We start from the raw sequence: 19997 nt of genomic DNA, 5'->3' as shown, positions 1-19997 counted from the left end.
ACTCTCTTCACCTTCACTGCTGGTGAGAAAAGTTTCCCTGTAATAAATCTTGTTGAACAAGGTGGTGACGTGTTCCGCATGGCATTGTCTGTCTGTCTTTCTCTCTGTCTCTCTCTCTCTCACATATATATATACACACACGTCCAGTAGGAGGGAAGTGGAGCAGTGAATTATATATTGTGTGTATGTTTGATGTAAGTTGTAACATTTTTCTCTATCTGCAGTATCCTGAGCTGCTGGTTGCTTCTTACAACAACAACGAGGAGGCTCCTCATGAGCCTGATGGAGTGGCCCTGGTCTGGAACATGAAGTATAAGAAAACTACGCCTGAGTATGTCTTTCACTGCCAGGTACAGGAGGAAGCACCCACCCTCGAAAATCAACACCTCACGAATACCACCATACACACCCAAACAAATAACACACACATCCAGACAAACACAGCCCTCTGAAAACAGCCTCACATAAATAGGCTCCCTTTCTCACTATTACTCTGTCTATTCCATGCTCTCTCACTCACACACGGATGGTTGTTTTTTCTGATTGTTTAACTGTCTACTGTCCTGCACCAATTTCATTATGATTAAACCAAGCTGGTGTTTCCATCAAGCTGGTATTCTCCTCTGTCACTCACTCAGACACCCACACACACGCACTTACACACAAAAAAACACAAAGCACTGTAAATCAAGTGTTTTTTTCTGCTAATTGTAATTTATTTGTATATATTTAGTTTATAAAGAAGTTATGAAATTAACTTTTAATACTTTTTCTTTGTAGAAATAGCAGCAGTATTTTAGGACTTGAGCTGGGCAGTATGCCAAAAAAGCATGGCTTCAAGACAGTATCTTACAACATATGTATCATGTAATTTAAGTTTTTGACAAATGAGTATGGTCCTTTACAAAATTCCTGATAATGCATTCCCCTAAATCCAGTGAAACAAGCTTATTCTTTCTTTCTGAGGAATCATCATTTGGTCACGGTACATTTTCAACATATAAATTTTCCCTAGTATTCACAGAAAAGTGTTTTTAAATAGTGTGACACCATTTACATTATTAGCAGTAAATACAGTCAAATTGTGGACCCTTATATAGGGCCTATGTTTAGTGAAATATACAAAATCCAGAATAAGAGATAAATCTTATTTAATGTAGTTGAAATATTTTTTTTAATAATTTGATTTCTGATTGATTGTGAACTACAGAAGTGCATCTAAATATTGTAAAGGCATGTCTACATTGAGATTTCCATTGGCTGTACCAAACACAAGTCCTTATCCTAGTTTTAGCTCTGTGTATGTGTATGTTTGCCCTGAGGTGGTCTGCTGTGGACAGGCTGAGTAGAACCATATGTGCTGGCTTCCAGAGCGGATACATGGCTCACACACTCTACACAGACCTAGAAAAAACTTTTTTATATACTATATTTTTAAGTGTGAACTTTTACCACCCTCCATTTGTGTGTGTGTGGAAAAATTCTCAGTCTTAAAAGCTGGAACAGAAACTTTCTACCTTCATTGGACCTAAGCTTTTAGAAATCTCACAGGGTATATAAAGGCAGCGTTTGGTTAGATCGTGAAGGATTATGTTGGGAGATGGGGAGGTTTATACAAATCCCTATTTCCAGAAAAGTTGTCACACTGTGCACCATGTAAATAATAACAGAATGCAATGATGGTTAAATATTTTAAGCCCTATATTTAATTGAAAACAGTTCAAAGATAACATTTCAGACATTGGAACTGAGAAAAGGTATTGCTTATTTATGCCATTTTGTTTTTAATAGCCAGCAATATATTCCAAAATATTTTGGGACAGGGGCATGTGTATCACTGGGGTTAACAACACTCTGTAAATCATTAGGAACTGAGTTTTGAAAATGAAGTGTTTTCCCATTCTCGTTTGTTATGGAATTTCAGCTGCTCAACAGGTCGGGTCTTCATAGTAGTGTTTTTAATTTTGTAATGCGCCACATGTTTCAGTATGTCTTAATTCATTTAGCCATTCTTTTTATTTATTTTTTTTTACTACAGGATAATGCTGTTTTAATCCATGCAGAATTTGGATTGGCATTGTTTTGCTAAATCAAGGAATTACCTGAAAAATACTAGTATAAGTGGCAGAATGTTGTTCCAAAACCAGTATATATCTTTCAACATTACCAGTGCCTTAACTGATGTGCAATTAAGCCATGGCACGTGCACTAATGCACCTGCATACCATCACAGATGCTGGCTTTCAAACTGTGTGGTTATAGCAACTTTGCCTTTATTCACCACTTCATCCATACCACTTTGCCTTTATCCACCTTAAATGAATTCTGGCCCAGAGAATGCAGCAATATTTCTGGATGTTGTTTATATATGTTATTTCTTTGCATGAATAAATTTTAATTTTCTTTTGTGGATACAGCAAAGAACTGTGTTCAGACACTGGTTTTAAGATTTTTTTCGGAGCCAATGCAAGATTTCTTCAGATTCACTTATTATAGTGATATTATGTACTGTAAATGAAGAAATCTGTAGGTTAATGTTGAGGAACATCATTCTTGATTTTATTTAATTTATTTCACTATTTGCCCCCACAGTCTTTTACAGAATGGTGAACCCCTCTCCATCTTTAATTCTGAAAGGCTCAGTCTCTCTGAAAACTCACCCATGGCACTGATTTGTAATTTTTTAAATTATTGCCACATCATTGCATTCTGTTTTTATTTAAATTTTACTGAAGATCCCAACATTTTTGGTAATGGGGTATGTATTTACCTGATGACCTGAACAATCCTTGTGTATCTTTTCTAGTGCAGAAAATAAGTCCATGATTTTATGGTGACAATATTTAATATTGAATACATGGTGTATATTGAAATAAATGCTTTTGTTTCAGTGTATAAAGTATGTATAATGAAATGGAAGACGTCCAGGGATTTGCATACTTGAGACACATGAGACAAGAAAATCCTACCTAAAAATTCTGCTTTCGTCAGAGGGTTGATTTTGTAACTCTGTCATGTAGAATTCATTGTTAAATAGTTATCTTCTTAGTCGTTTTTATTCAACTTTTTGCCCCTCTTTCTGTAGTCTGCAGTGATGTCAGCTGCATTTGTTAAATTCCATCCTAACCTGGTGGTAGGTGGAACATATTCAGGACAGATTGTGCTGTGGGACAATCGGAGTAACAAGCGGACCCCTGTCCAGAGGACCCCACTTTCTGCCTCTGCTCACACGGTATGGCTACTTGCATCATCAAGAGAGGCATAAACCAGGAGATTGCTATGCATTGGGTGGGATTGCCTGTTGATTACAACAGCAGCTTCAATGCAGTGCATGAATAATAAAGCAGGTAGAGCTGGGCTTCTGAACCATATATTCCATGTGATCAATTACAGTGAATACGGGGAGAGATGATGGTGCACTCACCATCACTAAAACATAGAGATCACTAGACAGTAAAAATAAATGCTTTATCTGAATGTAGGTTTTGGACACAATTTACCTCATTCATAAAGCAGAGTATGTATGCTATTTTGAAATCAGGTGGCATATGAACCAAATCTCCCATGTGAAATTACACTTTTGCATTAATGTCCTCAGTATACCACAAGCCCATTAGGAATTTGTGTTGTCTAGCTTCATTTAATTATATCTCACTGGTAAATGTGATCAATAACTTACATAGGTGTCTACGTGCACTTTTTACTGTTGTGTCTTTTAGATTTTCATATACATATTAAATTTTTGTGCCAATGTTGTCAATCTTATCTCCCTAATCTCTCGCTATTTTTGTAGCATCCTGTTTACTGTGTGAATGTCGTTGGCACTCAAAATGCTCACAATCTGATCAGCATCTCCACCGATGGTAAAATGTGCTCATGGAGTCTGGACATGTTGTCCCAGCCTCAGGTAACCAATCTCTTTTAATCACACCTCTCATAAGTAAAATGAGTTGGACAGCCAGATGTTTCTTCAGTAACCACACACCTATTCCACATGTACACATGTGGCAATAAAGCAATAAAAAAAATCATTCTTATAGCTTTGAGTCGTTTGAGACGTTTTCGGAGAAATTGTTAAAGAAACTTGGGGACACACTAAAGGGCATAAGGCTAGAGGAAGTGGTTTGGAAGAGCTTCTGGACTTGGGAAGCCAACTGACCTACCACATACAGTCCCAGCATGTTTTTTTCAGCTAAAGGTCAATTTCTCTAAAATGTTATGTATTTTTAGTGTGAATAACATTACCTTTACTTTGTCATTCTAAATGTTTTGCCAAACCACAATGTTAGATATTAGACATTCATGAAGTGTTGGCTGAATTTACGTCATCAGTTAAGAGTCATATATATTTCTATCTGCAGGACAGTATGGAGTTGGTGTTTAAACAGTCTAAGGCAGTGGCAGTCACCTCCATGTCCTTTCCCTTGGGTGACGTCAATAATTTTGTGGTAGGCAGTGAAGATGGATCTGTCTACACAGCCTGCCGGCATGGCAGGTAGAGCTCGCTCTCTTTTTCTTTTTCTCTTTCTGAAGTGGTTAAAAAGTACATAATTTATCTTGGGATGATACATGTTCCACTTATACACTTTTTCCTGACAATAATTTACATGTGAACATGGAAACCAAAATGTTTTATAATTTGAAATTTTTCCCCTGGTATGCCTGATTTAAGACTATGTTGTTTGTGTGTAAATGTGTCTAGGATAGGTGTCAAGAAATATAATATCATTAATAGGGCTGAATGTTTTTTCTAACTTAAAATTTGAACACTAAATGTTGTTTGCCTGAATGGCGGTCTGTGTGTTGACCGCCACTTGAAATTAAGATAACTTTTATAGAACTAAAATTTGTGGCTCTTGATGTTTTGTTTACCCCAAATCAGTGGTTGATACTTGATGACAGTTTAGTAATATATATTATGCAATTTATTTCTGATGTTTGTTAACGAGTTTGAATGGACAGTATGCACCAATAAAGCAATGAAACACTATGAATTCCTAAGATTGTAAATGTAGGAACAGATGTTAAACTCATTGCATAGTAAAATAATAAAATAAGATATCCAGTCAGGTGGTATAGATTTACTACAAATTGGGTCTGAGAGTATTTTAAAGACTATTTAAGTTACTTTGTGTAGAAGTTCTGCTGAAACCCATGAGACACTCAAAAATGGTTTGTAATGTATAAAAATGACATGTAATCATATTGCTCCCATGCATTAAACAAACCAGCATTGGTTATAAGAGCAAACAAACTGGATGCCAAAGTAATTTCAGTGATGGGGATAAAACAGAAAATGTTGAATAGAAATGTTGAATTTACCTGAATAATGAGTGGGGCATATCTCTCTTGTTTGTAGATGGTGTCACATTCAGAGCCAGTCAGAACAGTGCAGTTAGTCAGTGAGCTGTTAAGCTGTGTGCTTGTCCTCAGCAGTGATTGAGAGAGCGGCAGTGTTTCCACTTCATTTATGATGCTATGATTATGATATTCTCATCTCAACTCGGCTAATAAGGCAGAAGCAGCTCTCACACTGGCTATTTACCTCTCAGAGTAATGAGCAGCAGGGTGGTGTGGGACACACAGACTCATATACACAAACATGCACTTAGTGCTTTGCATTTGCCATTTATTTGTTGTTTTAATGCTAACTTCTGGTGCAGAATAAGTGTGATTACATTTTCTATACTATATTTGGTAACATTTTACTGTAAGTCATTGTTCATAAAACTGTCACTTTACTCAGTTTCACCCTAGTTATGGTATGAGATGTTTGTTGGAGTAAGCCATTATAGTCTTTGTAGATATTTGACATTGTCAGGTGTAATGGCTTATGTAGGCATACTAACGTTTTATGAGCAGTGATCTACAATAAAGTGGTACATGGAGTTCATGCACTATAGTGTATTATAATTGTGTGATCATAGTATACATGATCATTACATTTATACTGATTTAATCAGAGTCCTGTTTATGTGTGTGCTTGTTTGTGTTTGAGCAGTAAGGCAGGTATCAGTGAGATGTTTGAGGGTCACCATGGGCCCATCACAGGTATCCACTGCCATACAGCAGCCGGTCCTGTTGATTTCTCTCATCTGTTTCTCACATCATCTTTCGACTGGACCGTCAAACTCTGGAGCACCAAGGTACTATAACAACTTTTGCAGCCTAAAGTTTTAGGCTGGAAGCATATGCTAAAATAAAGTAAAAAATGCCAACCAGGATAACACTTTCTATATTCAACACTGAAAATTCTTAGTTTACTAATCCTGGCAAAAATTATGGAATCACCACACTGAGAATATTTACCTGTAATTTTTACTATGTAGCAATTCAAAAAATCACAGATATGAAAAAATTGTTACAGCTGAACATGAAAAAACATGAAAAAAGCTGAACATTCTGGCTTTGTGAAACTGGCCACAATGAAAAACAGTTCAACTGTTGGAACTAATAGCATATTTTATTCCAAATGTATGAAACAACTCAGTGTTGAGGAAAAAATTATGGAATCATCAACAAATAAAATCACAATTAGTTCGCTGTTGCTCCACCCCACACTTAAATACACTGAGACATGGTCTTCACTAATGGAAAAATAATATGCTGCATCCAGCTGGTTGTAATTTTTTGAATAGCACTTTACAGATCAGCTTTGCACGATAGAGACTTGTCATGGACTTATTTGAATTCCACCATAAATATTCAACTGGACTGATATCTGGCTGTTTGTTGATTCTGTCTTTCAGTTTCTGAAAAGTATATTTAATGCTCTTTGCTCTGTGGCAACATTTATTGTTCTGAAAAATTATAATTTCCAAACATATATTCTATCAATTGTTTGAAAAATGTGTCCAATTTCTTAATGAATCTTAATGACTGCCATCTCTTCTGGTTCTTTTATTTGACATATCTCATAAACAGGGACATTTTTCGTCATCAGCCAGTCTTCATTATACAAAATTAAATTTCCATGAAAGCTGAGATATTTTATGAAATGCAGTAAAAACCCGAATTTGTAATTTTATAAATTAAATGAATTTTAATTTAGAATTTAAGGTATGAAACTCTCTCCAAAAATGTGATGGAGGCATAATGTGTGAAATACATGGAAGGATATTGGTGATAATATTATATAAATAAATAAGTTCGCAAATTATTAAAATTGGAATCAATTAATTAAATGTTGGATTAAATCATTACTTTTGAAATAGTATGTTAAACACTTGAATTATTTAAATTATTTCATAAATTTAAATGCTATATAACATGCATTGTAATTAGTGATCGACCGATATGGGTTTTTTGATGGCTGATGCCAATTTTCCCGATTTATCGTAAAACCGATATTCCCATTCCTCAGGCAGTGAATAAATTACAGACATTATCATGATTTATTTTTACAGAAAACCCTTCAAATTTGTAAAAGAAACAATTTCGAGGTCCTGAAATATATATGAAGTGGTCAAAACCTTATGAAAACCACAAAAAAATGTAGGCGCTTGTCTTATTTTTTTTTTATTTTTTTTAATGTTAGTGACTATAAACTGAAGAGTTAATGAGTCCCATTACTTTTTTTTTTTTTTATTTGTGTCTCCAGGGGTCTACTTTCATGAGGTAAAATGTGGAGTTGATACCTCCCATTGATTTGAAGTTATTGAAGCTGGAGCAGACAGTGGACAGTAGCCTTTCCAAGTGTCTCTTTAGACCCCAAGCTCTCCATAAGGAAAATGATTACTTTTACTGCAGAAATACAGTGTATATATCTTGTCTAGACCTAATGTCAACATCTTAGTGTTGTTCTTTACTTTCTATGAGAAACTCGTCTCCTGTCCCTCACCAAGTGGCCATTTACCCCTCACCAACCAGTAAAAACCCTTAGTTATGGTGTATTTTATTCTGATGTACTGAGTTTATTTCTGATGTTGACATTTGTTTCTAACTGAGTACAGTGTTCCTTTAAATGACTGACGTGTTAAAAGGCAAGAGCTGCACTCTGATTGGCTGTAGAGCGAGGCAACGTTCCCCACACCCCTGCTGCATTTAAATGTCCTCAGTGGGGGAAATGTAACTAGTAAAAGAAATCTAAGTTTTGAAACATGTTTATTGACTTGATTATTGTTTGTGGAGCTTGTGGCTGTCAAACAGAACTGTTTGAGTCTCGCGTGGTGTCTGTGTCTGTTAGGCGCTGAAAACATGCTCTCTGCTATGTGCAGCCAGTAACAAATAGTGAGAGCTGAAGAAGAGAAAATAATTCATACCGTTTTCTCTGATGAGACGGCATACAGCTACAGGTTGGAGGCTTGTACTCCTGTATTTGTGCTCAGTGATGTCTGCCTGTAAGATGGCAAAATGAACACAAGGGGTGCTCTAACAGCCAGAATGATGGAGCTGCCCACAGCATTGCCTGTGTGCATTGTGTAAATGTTGGCCTCTTGCGCTAATATGTTGGCCGATGCCGATTTATATTTTAAAAAAAAATGCCAAAAATCAGCCGATTAATCGGCCGGCTGATATATCGGTCGATCACTAATTGTAATATATTTTATGACATTTTTTAAAAATCTACCAAAATCAGCCATTGGAGTGGAAGGGCAGGCATAAATCTTTACCTTGATTAGTTCTATATCACAGTAAGTCATGACACATTGATCACACAAGAGTTGAAATAACCTTAGTAAAATTGCTTGTTTTCATTCCTGCAGAATAATAAACCCCTGTACTCATTTGAGGATAATTCGGACTATGTTTATGATGTGATGTGGTCTCCTGTTCACCCTGCTCTGTTTGCCTGCGTGGATGGAGTTGGACATTTAGACCTGTGGAACCTCAACAATGACACTGAGGTGTTTCTAACACACACACACACACACACACACACGAGACTTACATGTGTATTAACTTCAGTGTTCATTTTGCTTTATGTAGGAACCAAAGTACTGTACTAAGTTGTTGTTGCTGCTGCCTTGTTTGTGTAGGTGCCCACTGCGAGTATTACAGTGGAAGGGACCCCTGCTCTGAACAGGCTGAGATGGGCACAGTCAGGCCGAGAGATTGCAGTTGGTGACTCTGATGGACAGATTCACATTTATGATATTGGAGAAGTGAGTATTCTGAGAGACTGAGATAGATTACGTAAAACATTAAAAATGTCTTCTAGCTTTACTTCTGGTAATAACGTTTTGTAAAATTTGGAAGAAGAAACGTACAAAAGACATAGAAACATGTGAAGATATATTAAATACATATATTAGAACATGTATTTTTTCCAGAGGCTTTGAGATTAATGATTTAGCAAATATAGTGATTTTATTTCCTCTCAATGGAGCATCTATTGCAGTATCTCAGGAGGATCTTAAACCCTGTTGTGACATATCTCATAATGTGCAGGTTTTGTAGGTGTCCTCTTTGGGTCAGACACAGCAGAAAAATAGACCTATGATACAAGACCACAATTAACCCTTTGTCAGTGAGTGGTCCCTGAAGGCCAGCACCCCAAGGGGCTGTAGAGTGCCTGGGACACATCTGTAATAGGCAGCTGAGTGTGCAAATGGAAAGAGAGAGAAATCAGAGACTATAGAGCTGTTAAAAAGAGAAGGCAAAAAAGTGACTAAGAGAAGGTATCGGACAGATGGTGAGATGCTGGGAGAGGTGGAGCACTGCTGAGAGTGTATGAGAAAGGTAATGAGCAGGAGAGCAGGACTAGTTGCTGGCCTCCCTCTGTGTGAGGTCAGTCCTGTGACAGTCTGTGAATTGCACTGCAGATTTTACACATCAGATTGAGGGCAGGATAAAAGGTGACTACATGCCTTTTGCTACACATCTTTGCTTCACTGCATCTATTCCTCTACAGCAGATTGCTGTGCCAAGGAATGATGAGTGGACACGCTTTGTGAGGACATTGGCTGAGATCAACGAAAACCGAGATGACGCCGAAGAGCTGGCGGCCCAGCGCCTCTCGTCCTAATCGGCATTCCTCAAACCAGCTACAGGTTTCCAATGCAAAAAATGCATCCCATCCAGGCATGATGATGACAATGCTAATGATTATGAAGACCTCTTCCTTTGACAATGTAGTAATATAATTAGCAAACTGGACTTGAATTCTGACTTCTCTTTGGGTTTGAGTAAAGAGTCCTTGCTCATATAGTAAAGCAATGATAATGGTTAGAAATTACCAGTGTTGTTCTCTCTTCCCCAGAACATGAAGCCTTAAAGTTTAAAATGTAGAAAATATAAAGGAATGTTTGCAAGTTGGCCTCAAGGTATATTCAAGGTGATTCCAGTGTTATTTACACCTGAGCTTTGTGATGCACCACAGACCTATGATCTCTAAACTTCCAGTTATCAACCAGCTGTAAACAGTAGGTTTTTGTTTTATTGTTTATAAATTATAAAGCACTTGTTGACTGGTGTTTGAGTGTGTTTATGAATTCACTTGTATCTTTTGTAATCAGATCATTAGGTTTACACTCTTTCCCTGTGACCAGCCTAGAACTTTGTAGTTGCCAGATTGTTCCAGAGCAGTTTCAAATACAGGACATACAGTCTTCAACTAGGTATGGATTAATCATACACAACGAATCAGGTATCTGTGTGCATATGTCATGTTTATATTTTACACTAAATTAAGCACTCTGTTTTCTGATGATAAGAGAGCTTTTTAACTTTTGATAAAAGTTTCAGAGTGAATTTATGAACACACTGGATTTACTTTGTCCAATGGGGCAGCTAAGAATAAGGCTTACTATCAGCTGCTAATGCTACTCCATCTCTCGCTGTTATGCTGGTTATTGATAAACCTTTGTATGTCTTCACAATCAGTACTTAACCCGAATCACATATTTATTATGCACAATGTGATGCTGTACGTTTGTCATCAGACTGCCGAAACTTTAAAGCCATTCTTTTTCAAAACTGGCTCATCCTCTTCCAGCTTTACAAGTTCGTTTATAACCTATATGAACAAATAGCTTTTCTTCCACCTCTTTGAATGTCTTTGTATACCTCTATAAATTCCAGTTTCTAAACCTAACTGCTTCCATGATTGATTCTTTTGGTTTTTCACAATCTTTTCTCTGGTTCACTGAAGAATAAAGGTGAAATGCTAACATATTTTCACAAAAATAGCAAGACAAGGACTTTACACAAATTTAAAGTGAAATCTTTAAAGTTTATTTCAATAAAATAGAACAGTGAAATCCTTTTTATTATATTATATATATTTGTACACCATATCAGAACAATGCAGTATGTGTGCAAACATAATGCCATATTTCTAAAGGAGGAACTTATGCAAAACTTAAATTTTCACATAAACATTACTTTTTTCCTTTCAGTTAGATGTTTCATTTATTTCTACAGATTATAAGTACAGCCCCACTAATGTGAAATATTTCTGCACACATTCATACAATATGTACATTAACATTTGGGCAAACCATGCAAATATTAATAAATACATTAATAGATCCCTGTTCATGCAGGGGGTGAGGGGTGTGGGCTACAATAAGGGGAACAGCTTGAAGAAATGCACTGGGAAAATGGCACAGTTTGAAGGAAAAAGCAGCAGAGAGACAGACTTTTTTCTTGTTCAGCCTCACAGCTGATGTGTGATCATGCAGCTGGTTGGAGCTGAATGGAGTTCTATGAAGCCTGGGGGGAATGCTCTGGGCGAGCAACTTTGCTGGTTATAGCACCTGATGATATGAACTTCGGCAGGTGGAGACCAAACTTGTTTTCTACTCCAGCAAACGTAGCAGCAGCCAGTCGGTAACCGCCGATGTGGTCCGCATCGAGTGGAGGAAGCTCAGAGATCCGGGACTTTGGAGTGGGCGCTGATCCTGTGGGACGGCTGCTCAGAAGGAGAAACAGAATTCAGTTAGGGAATGTAAATCCACTGGTTTTGAAATGGTGCAGATAAAATTCAATGCAGCACGTACTGTCCTCCAAAGTCAATGTAGAACCATCTCTGCAGGAGCTCATAGGTGACCAGCGTAACACCAAACTGTGGAGAGGATCTACAAACACGTGCTGGGAGAAGAACAAAAACCTGCATGACTGATGCACTTTCTCTCATGCATTCATACACTAAAACAAGTACATTGTCCTCATCTATGAAGCAATTACAGAAGCCAAGGTGTACCTCAGTCCACAGTCATGGAACTGCTCTATTCAGTGTGTGTGTGCGTGTGCATGCACATGTACCTCCAGCTCCCTTCCAGAATGCTTTGAAACCCTCTTCTCTCAGAATCTTTCTGGAGCAGTCAATCACGCCACTGTATGTTGTCTGTCCAGCACGGGCGGCCACCTGCAGACGCGTTTTGATGACATCAGCAGGGGTCACCAGAGAGGCAGCAGGGACACCTATACAAGACACATTCACTTATCCACTGTGGACAGAGAAGGTGCCATGCAAAATCTGATCTGCACGTAATGGAGAACTGGAGTTAGTTCTGAACTAACACCGCTATTTAAATGTATATATTCACTCCAGTGTTAGGAAACAACATTCACATTGACAAACATTCTACACTGCTGTTTTTATATAGTTTATATTATTCTGGAAGACAGATCAATCCTCTAAATACTGATTAACTGATAAGTTGGGATAATTTATTTAGGATGATTTATGCATTTGTCCACAACAAAGCTGTGTTTTTGTATTTATTTGTACATTTTATTAAGAAAACAAATGTGTGAGTGTGTGTCGCCCTGTTGAAGGACTGCTGTCCCCTCCAGGGAGTGTTCTTGCCTTGCGCCCGGTGATTCAAAGTGGGTTCCGGACCCACTGCAACACTCAACTGGATAAGCAGTTACAGACAATGAATGAATGAATACATTAGGAAAACAAGCTTTGATTTTTTTTTTAGTGTAACATAATTGCTATTTTAATTTTACACATTCTCTGGCTCTTTTGTAATTTTATGGTAAATGCTGCATCATATTAAAAATGACAATTTTCATTTTATCCAACAAAAATAGTGAAAAATGAATAGTTTGAAAATGGCAAGTGAGAATAATTTATTCCTCACTGCATTCATTATGAGTTCCGTCAAGGAAAAAATTGCAGCAAAACTATGTGCATTAATACATTCTGTTCTTCGGGAAAATATTGCATCCAAAAGTAGGTGAGAGTTTGGGTTTAGACGATTTGGTGTTTTGATTTGGTTTAGTGATTTTGGTTAGCGTTTGTGAACACAACATATTAATATTTAACTTTTAGGTTTGTGTTCTAAATAGAGATTATTTTAAACACTACAACATCCATTCATTCATTGTCTGTAGGAGGAAGAGAATACTTGAATTCTACAACAAATTAGTTACAACAAATATTGTAAAGATTTTTTGTACACCTGATGGGCCATATTCACCAAGTGTTAATAATCTGGCTGTAAATGAACTGATTGGTTGAAACTTTTTAAAAAACAAAATCCCTAATTTTACAATTTAAATTTGATGTAGTATGTAAACATTTTTGAACTTCTTAAGTATACCATACACCCCTGACTCTCTGTAGTAGAAATTAAGCTGAAAAAATACCTGCCTCCTCTTTATGTAATTTAAAACAATTTAGACTTTTCTCCCTACATCAGTGTAGCATTGGTCACGTTAAAACTGTAACAAGGTTTTCAGCCTGGACTGTTTTTTGAAGGAGGCACAACACAGGGCAGATAATGTTGTTTGCTCGGTTGTCTGTAAGAAGTTGCTGTTGTACTGAACGTGTTTCTAAGGTACCTCGGGCTTTTGCTATGTGCATGATGTTCCAGGTGGTTGCTATTGCAGTGTAGTGTTTCCTGCCTGACTACAGGTGCACTAGCCCTCACTTGTGAAAAAGTATGTCCTCATGCTTGTGAGACTTTTCTAAGCTGTACTGGTTGTATGGTGACTGGTGTTTATGATGAAGATGCAAGCAATGGCGTACCAGCAATAGCTCCAGCAGTGAGCAACTGCAATGCTCCAAGTCTGCCCTCTTCATCAGCCAGCTCCGTCTTGGCATGAGCGTACACCGGGAAGTAGATGGCAGAGAAAGGAATGTCTCTCAGGAAACAGGCCTTTGCTCCCTAAGGCCAAAAGCAGAAAGGCTTACGCAGGAAAGGCCTCACAATTTGCAAGTAAAAGCAAACATATTACAGGAGCACTGTGGATATAAAATGCTAGACAACTTCACAAACTTGTTACCATAAATTCACAAAGCGTTGTGGCAAGCCTGGAAATCCCCAAGTAGCTGCTTTATATGTAACAAAAACACCTGATAATCAACTACACATCAAGCCCTGACTGAGGGAAATTCAAGTGGAAAAGTCTGTGGTTTGAAAATCATTTATTTAAAGTTTATTTTGCAGGCCATATTTTGTTATGGATTAAGCTCCAAACAGTAGACCTATCTATTAAACCGTGGTGGTAGCTTTGCCTGAAAGTATGTTCAGCTGTTTTTGTTTGTTTGTTTGTTTGTTTTCATTTAAGAGTGACAGTGCTGATATGTAATATCACTCACAAAGATATAATTTATTGTTTAGTTTTTGTTTTGAAACTATTTTAGTAGACCTATGAAAATTATGAGAAATTATTTGGAGTAAAATCTTGATGGTTTAACAAACAAAAAGTGTGGAAAAAATAAGAAAAATGCTTTAGACATTCATTGTCTATAACCACTTATCCAATTCAGGGTCGTCTGGGGCAAACCCGGAATCACTGGGTGCAAGGCAAGTACTAACCCTGGAGGGGGTGCCAGTCCTTTGCAGGGTGACACACACTCACACATTCACACCTAGGGACACTACCAACCAACGTGTATATAGATATATAGAATTAGAAATCAACAGATGCTTCATAGGCATGGCCCCAGGAGACTTCTAGAGCTGTTCTGTGTGGTCTGAAGCTAAAGTCAAGCCACAAAATATTAAGATTCCAAGTTAGATATAGTCCTGCTCAGGTGATACACACAAACACAAGGTTCAGAACCAAGGAAGGATCTCAGCATAGACTGCTGGTTAAATGATAACAGAAGAATATCGTTTTGGTTGCGGACTTGTTCAGCTACTCCAATGAGTTGTTAAATTCCTCCAGCAGCACACCTGATTTAATTTAAAGGGCCCATATCTTACATTTTCCTTAATTTATTTTCCCTTTTGAGGTGCAGCTTTAATATTTTTGCGGATATATGCCATGATCGTTAATTTTTACATGACCATTTTCCAGTTTATATTTTCCCATTAGTATAACAAATTTGCACAAATATTTATAAATGAGGTCTGTTGTAATTTATGCTTTGCTCCAAAAGCTGCTTGAGCTAAAAAATGCTCTTTTGAACAGGGCTGTGGCTAAACTACTATAGGTGGAAAAAGCTGATATATAAATACATTTGTTGGTTTTCTTCATAATATAAAAACAACGAATTAGAAATGGGCTGAGGTTTGAGCTCTGTTTCCATGTGTGGACTGTATACGTTTTTAAATGTTTACATACAGTGTTAAACTTTTAACATCTTTGAGTTTGGAAATGGTTAAGCTAAGACGCTGACATACAAAACAGCTTATGATTGTTTATTCTAATTTTTTTTACAAATAAATGTTTACTGCTCAGATAAAAAGCTTCATATAACTTTTCAGAAGATTTTATAGTGTTCTTTGTATAAAGAAAACACATCCATCTCACACGAACATAGGCAGACCCCCCCCCCCACACACACACACACACACACACACACTGAGCTTAAGGCTGTCTGAATCCCAGACGCAGACACAATTTAAACACAGGCAGCTCGTGTTTGCATCTTTCCATGCAGTGGAAAGGAAGTAGGTGTTTTAACAAGCTGCACACTGTCTGCTCTTCATTAGAATATGGAGAGAGAGAGCGAGAGAGAGAGAGAACACTATTGGAGATCACAGGCAAAAGCCACAGGAACTTGGAGAGCTCCAACAGCATAATCTTTCCACCTCCTTTACTGTTTATCACTGACTACAAGCCAAACCTGAATGTGCGTGTGTGTTTTAGAACAGCACGGCTGTGTGAATAAGCAAGTCTGTTTCGAGTGTGATTCTTTAGTGTGTTTGGCAATATTTCAAAGTTGGCCATCATTCATAAGGCTACATGACACCAACATAAGCCTTTTATGATTACTGGCATAAGCCTACATAAACAACTATAAAATCTCATTCTAAAAAGTGTCAGTTGCCATAACACTATCTACGGTAAAACAATTTTGGTGACAACTGAGAAATGTTCATGTATGTCTTTGTGGGACACCATGAAAGACTTACATATGCTCCCATTTTTGTGGACTTTTAGTACATCATTAGAACACAGTCCGTATCGTGTGAAAATATCATGATGAATGGAAAAGTAGAAATGTTTCAAAATTTTTAAAATAATAAAAACTTTTTACCTTCACTTCCACTAAAAGTTAAGCAGGAGTTTTCCTTCTGTTTTGGGAGATACATGTTTTTAATTGGACAGCGAGGATATGTTAGTCATATCACCTTATTAACGGAGTTAATATAAGGTGGTATTGGATGTTTTGTTATGAATTACACTACAAATAGTGAGGATGAACAGTGGTAAGCTGCTGTGTTTAATATCTCATCATGATTATGCAACGACACAGAGTACCCTTACTGCAATGTTTCCAGCTTGACCACAACCAACACTGCAGTATGGTGCTTCTAGCAAACCAGGGCTTTTAATGTACAGACTATCAGCTTTAATATACAGGGATTGGACAATGAAACTGAAACACCTGTCATTGTAGTGTGGGAGGTTTCATGACTAAATTGGAGCAGCGTGGTGGACAATCTTCATTAATTGCACATTGCACCAGTAAGACCATGTGCATTCAATGGTTCAAACATTGTATCCTGAAGGCGGTGCCGTGTATCAGGACGACAATGCACCAATACACACAGCAAGACTGGTGAAAGATTGGTTTGATGAACATGAAAGTGAAGTTGAACATCTCCCATGGCCTGCACAGTCACCAGATCTAAATATTATTGAGCCACTTTGGGGTGTTTTGGAGGAGCGAGTCAAGAAACGTTTTCCTCCACCAGCATCACGTAGAGACCTGGCCACTGTCCTGCAAGAAGAATGGCTTCAAATCCCTCTGACCACTGTGCAGGACTTGTGTATGTCATTCCCAAGATGAATTGACGCTGTATTGGCCGCAAAAGGAGGACCTACACCATACTAATAAATTATTGTGGTCTAAAACCAGGTGTTTCAGTTTCATTGTCCAACCCAGGTACACTCTCTAACAACATGACCTCTACAGGAATTCCAGCTCTTTGCTCACCTTGTAGAGTCCAAAAAATCCAAGGTCTCGCAGAACAGTGAGAGCACTGACCCTTGGCCCAGTTGTGATCTCACCAGCCACCTGCAGACGGATCTTCACAATCTCCAAGGGATTGGTGAAGATCACCTGAGAACCTCCTGCCTATGGAAGAAATAAAACGTAAGCTTACATTATACTATGAAGCTATACAACTATAAGTGATTAGAGGTTTTAGAGCTCCACTAACAAGACCTAAGAACATAGTACCACCAATGGCACAAACACACATATTGTAATATTTTAGGACTGACATATAAAGAGAGCTAAATTAAATAGGATGGTAAGACAAATAGACCAAACATTTGTTCATTTTTGTCTAAAGATTTAAATGTGAGGCAGATATATGTTCATCACAACTATCACTGCTGCCCAAAATAATAATATGACACTACTATAAGAAAGCACTGATGGTTTCCAGCAAGGAATCTGAGGTCTCTTGGGGTGATCAGATAGGAGAGGTCACTTAAGGTTGACAATTTAGCCCCCAATATTTGTCACATCAGCGTTCTCCACCCCAGTGAGCATTTCTAAATTAGCTATATAAACCCTAAAACAAAGCTTTCTTTAAGCGAGTGATGTCACCATGTCAGAGTCTAGGCTCCATGTCAGAGTGACTACACTAGTGTCCATTCAGAGCGGAAACTTGGGGGTCATGTAGGATCAGTGGTGGTGTGAGACGGAGTCTAGTAGGCCTGACCTCTTCGCCAGCCCTCTCCCCTCTCTGCCCTGCCCCCAAGGCTGCACCCTCTCTGGGTTTGCTGGAGACCGCCCCCCAGTCCCCCCCAGTCCTCTGCATCCCTGTCTCTTCTCCTAACACACTCTCCACTGCCTCCCCCTCTTTTCCCCAGGGACAGTCCACTCTGAGTGGGGACAGCCCAAGGCTTTATGCCCTCTGACTCTGGAGCATCTATCACCCCTCTGGAGCCTAATCAGGGACACAGGAGGGTGGAGGTGACACCCAGAGTTGGAGTCTACTCTGTAAACATCCGATCTGCTTCCTAAAAAAAGCCCAGTGATGGTCCATGATCAATGCGTACGATATCCGGTACACTGTGGAATTATATCAATAGATATTAGATGTTTTTTTTTTGCTCTATTTAATGCATTTATTATTGATTCATTCATTGCCTGTAAACTTATCCAGCTTATCCAGTTCAGGGTGGGTTTGGGTCCAGAGCCTATCTGGAATCATTTGGTGCAAGGCAGGGCATCACAGGGCATGCATTTATTAAACATGCAAAATATATAATATATAATGGCACGGTCATAATTAGTATATTAATTCTGATTATAAAACAGTTATGTTCTCAATGCAGCACTTGAATGTAAATCAGGTTTTCTGCATGTTATTATAAAAGCATATTCAGCAATCTCCTAAAGAGCGCTACTAGCACTCAAGGTGCTTTTGTGCAAAAATGGAAAAGGAAATCACAGCAGCAAAACCTCCCTTATTTGTGCATTTGTGAACATATGGAAATGTAAACTGTATCATCATGGTACAAAACTAAAGAGGGCTTATAATCAGGCAGCAATGTTCTGTCTTCTCCTGGTTCTAAGAGCTAAGCTTCATTTTGCCTGATGTTTCTGCTCAAGCGCTGCAGTGCCCCAGAGCAGAGGCTCGTATTGTACTTGGCAGGATGCGTGTACGCTGTGCTCGTCTGCATGTTGGCTGTTCCTGAGCGCCCGAGGCTGAGAAGGCCACAGGTATGCACGCTGCTGTCAAACTCAATAAGATCGAGCTCTAGCCAGTTTTACCCAGAGTCCTCCAGGGCATCTTCCCCCAATTACACCCTGACAGAGGTCACAACCTCCCGGACCCGAGCCCCTTTTGTCCAGCCTTGGCTCTTGCCACTCTACTCTATCCGGCCGGCTGCTCTCTGTCACCAGGATTCATTACACACAGTGGGCATTACTGCACCCACGTCCTCTAAAGCCCACTGACCACACAACGCCAAAGAGTTCTAAATCAGTGCCCCGGCTAAAAAAAGCATGCTCACACTCAGGAATCATTTTTCAAATTGTGGTCAATTAGTGGGTTCAGGGAGCAAAGGAACAGTGGCCAGAAACTGGCCCCCGATGCTTCTTATGACAGCTCAGTGACGAACAAAGCGGTCACTCACTTTCAGAGACACAAATTGCAGAGAAAAATCATTTAGGACATTATCATTTCTGAGCTTGTAATTGTAGTTTCACATCTGTCAGAAAGTTTGCTTGAAGGAGAAGGAAATCACGAGCCGCTGAAGTTTTCAATTAGCTGACGTGATTTCTTTTTTTTTTTTTTTTACCCCTTCCTTCTTTCCTCTCTCTTTTTGTCTGGTTTGAAGCTTGCTATTTATTCATTTACCAAAGTAAATATTCATTAAATGGAAGCGGAAAATCAGGCATAATGTTTGAGTTTGAAGAAAAAGTGCGTTTGACGTCCACCACATCAGAATCAATTAAGGGTTGAGCACAGAGAGGAGAGCAGCTGCCTCACTCAGACCAGCTTAACATGAGGGACAAGAGCCCATTCAGCTGAGCACTGGCACCACACACACACACACACACATACACAAAGCCAAGCACCAGCACCACATGTACTCATAAAGTCAGCATTTACATCCTCCATGCTCTAGCACACACCCAACATTGAAACAGCCCCCAGTTACAACACTCAAACTACACATAC

General features: G+C 38.5%; 2 protein-coding genes across 5 annotated transcripts in view; one reads left to right on the top strand and one right to left on the bottom strand.

The window, feature by feature from the left end:
• Positions 1–11018, top strand: part of dync1i2a (dynein, cytoplasmic 1, intermediate chain 2a) — a 32600-nt gene extending 21582 nt beyond the window's left edge. Inside the window, exons 10-17 of one of the 4 annotated variants that reach the window (XM_066641351.1) lie at positions 225–350; positions 3086–3232; positions 3794–3907; positions 4362–4495; positions 6002–6146; positions 8706–8846; positions 8979–9104; positions 9857–11018. In XM_066641351.1, coding sequence (XP_066497448.1) covers positions 225–350; positions 3086–3232; positions 3794–3907; positions 4362–4495; positions 6002–6146; positions 8706–8846; positions 8979–9104; positions 9857–9967 — 1044 coding nt within the window. In that variant the 3' untranslated portion in view covers positions 9968–11018. Of the gene's footprint in view, positions 1–224; positions 351–3085; positions 3233–3793; positions 3908–4361; positions 4496–6001; positions 6147–8705; positions 8847–8978; positions 9105–9853 lie in introns of all 4 variants that reach the window. The other 3 variants (XM_066641353.1, XM_066641350.1, XM_066641352.1) reach the window with 3 other exon arrangements.
• A 127-nt stretch (positions 11019–11145) lies between these two features.
• Positions 11146–19997, bottom strand: part of LOC136664239 (electrogenic aspartate/glutamate antiporter SLC25A12, mitochondrial-like) — a 28918-nt gene continuing 20066 nt past the window's right edge. The window contains exons 14-18 of the mRNA XM_066641349.1: positions 17291–17431; positions 13925–14063; positions 12208–12366; positions 11943–12033; positions 11146–11854 (exon numbers count right to left, since the gene is read on the bottom strand). Coding sequence (XP_066497446.1) covers positions 11647–11854; positions 11943–12033; positions 12208–12366; positions 13925–14063; positions 17291–17431 — 738 coding nt within the window. The 3' untranslated portion in view covers positions 11146–11646. The remainder of the gene's footprint in view (positions 11855–11942; positions 12034–12207; positions 12367–13924; positions 14064–17290; positions 17432–19997) is intronic.

The sequence above is a fragment of the Hoplias malabaricus genome, chromosome 12, assembly GCF_029633855.1.
Source record: "Hoplias malabaricus isolate fHopMal1 chromosome 12, fHopMal1.hap1, whole genome shotgun sequence".
In the NCBI taxonomy this organism is placed as follows: Eukaryota; Metazoa; Chordata; class Actinopteri; order Characiformes; family Erythrinidae; genus Hoplias; species Hoplias malabaricus.
Note: the sequence above shows the minus strand (reverse complement) of the source record. Positions and strands in the feature narration are given on the sequence as shown.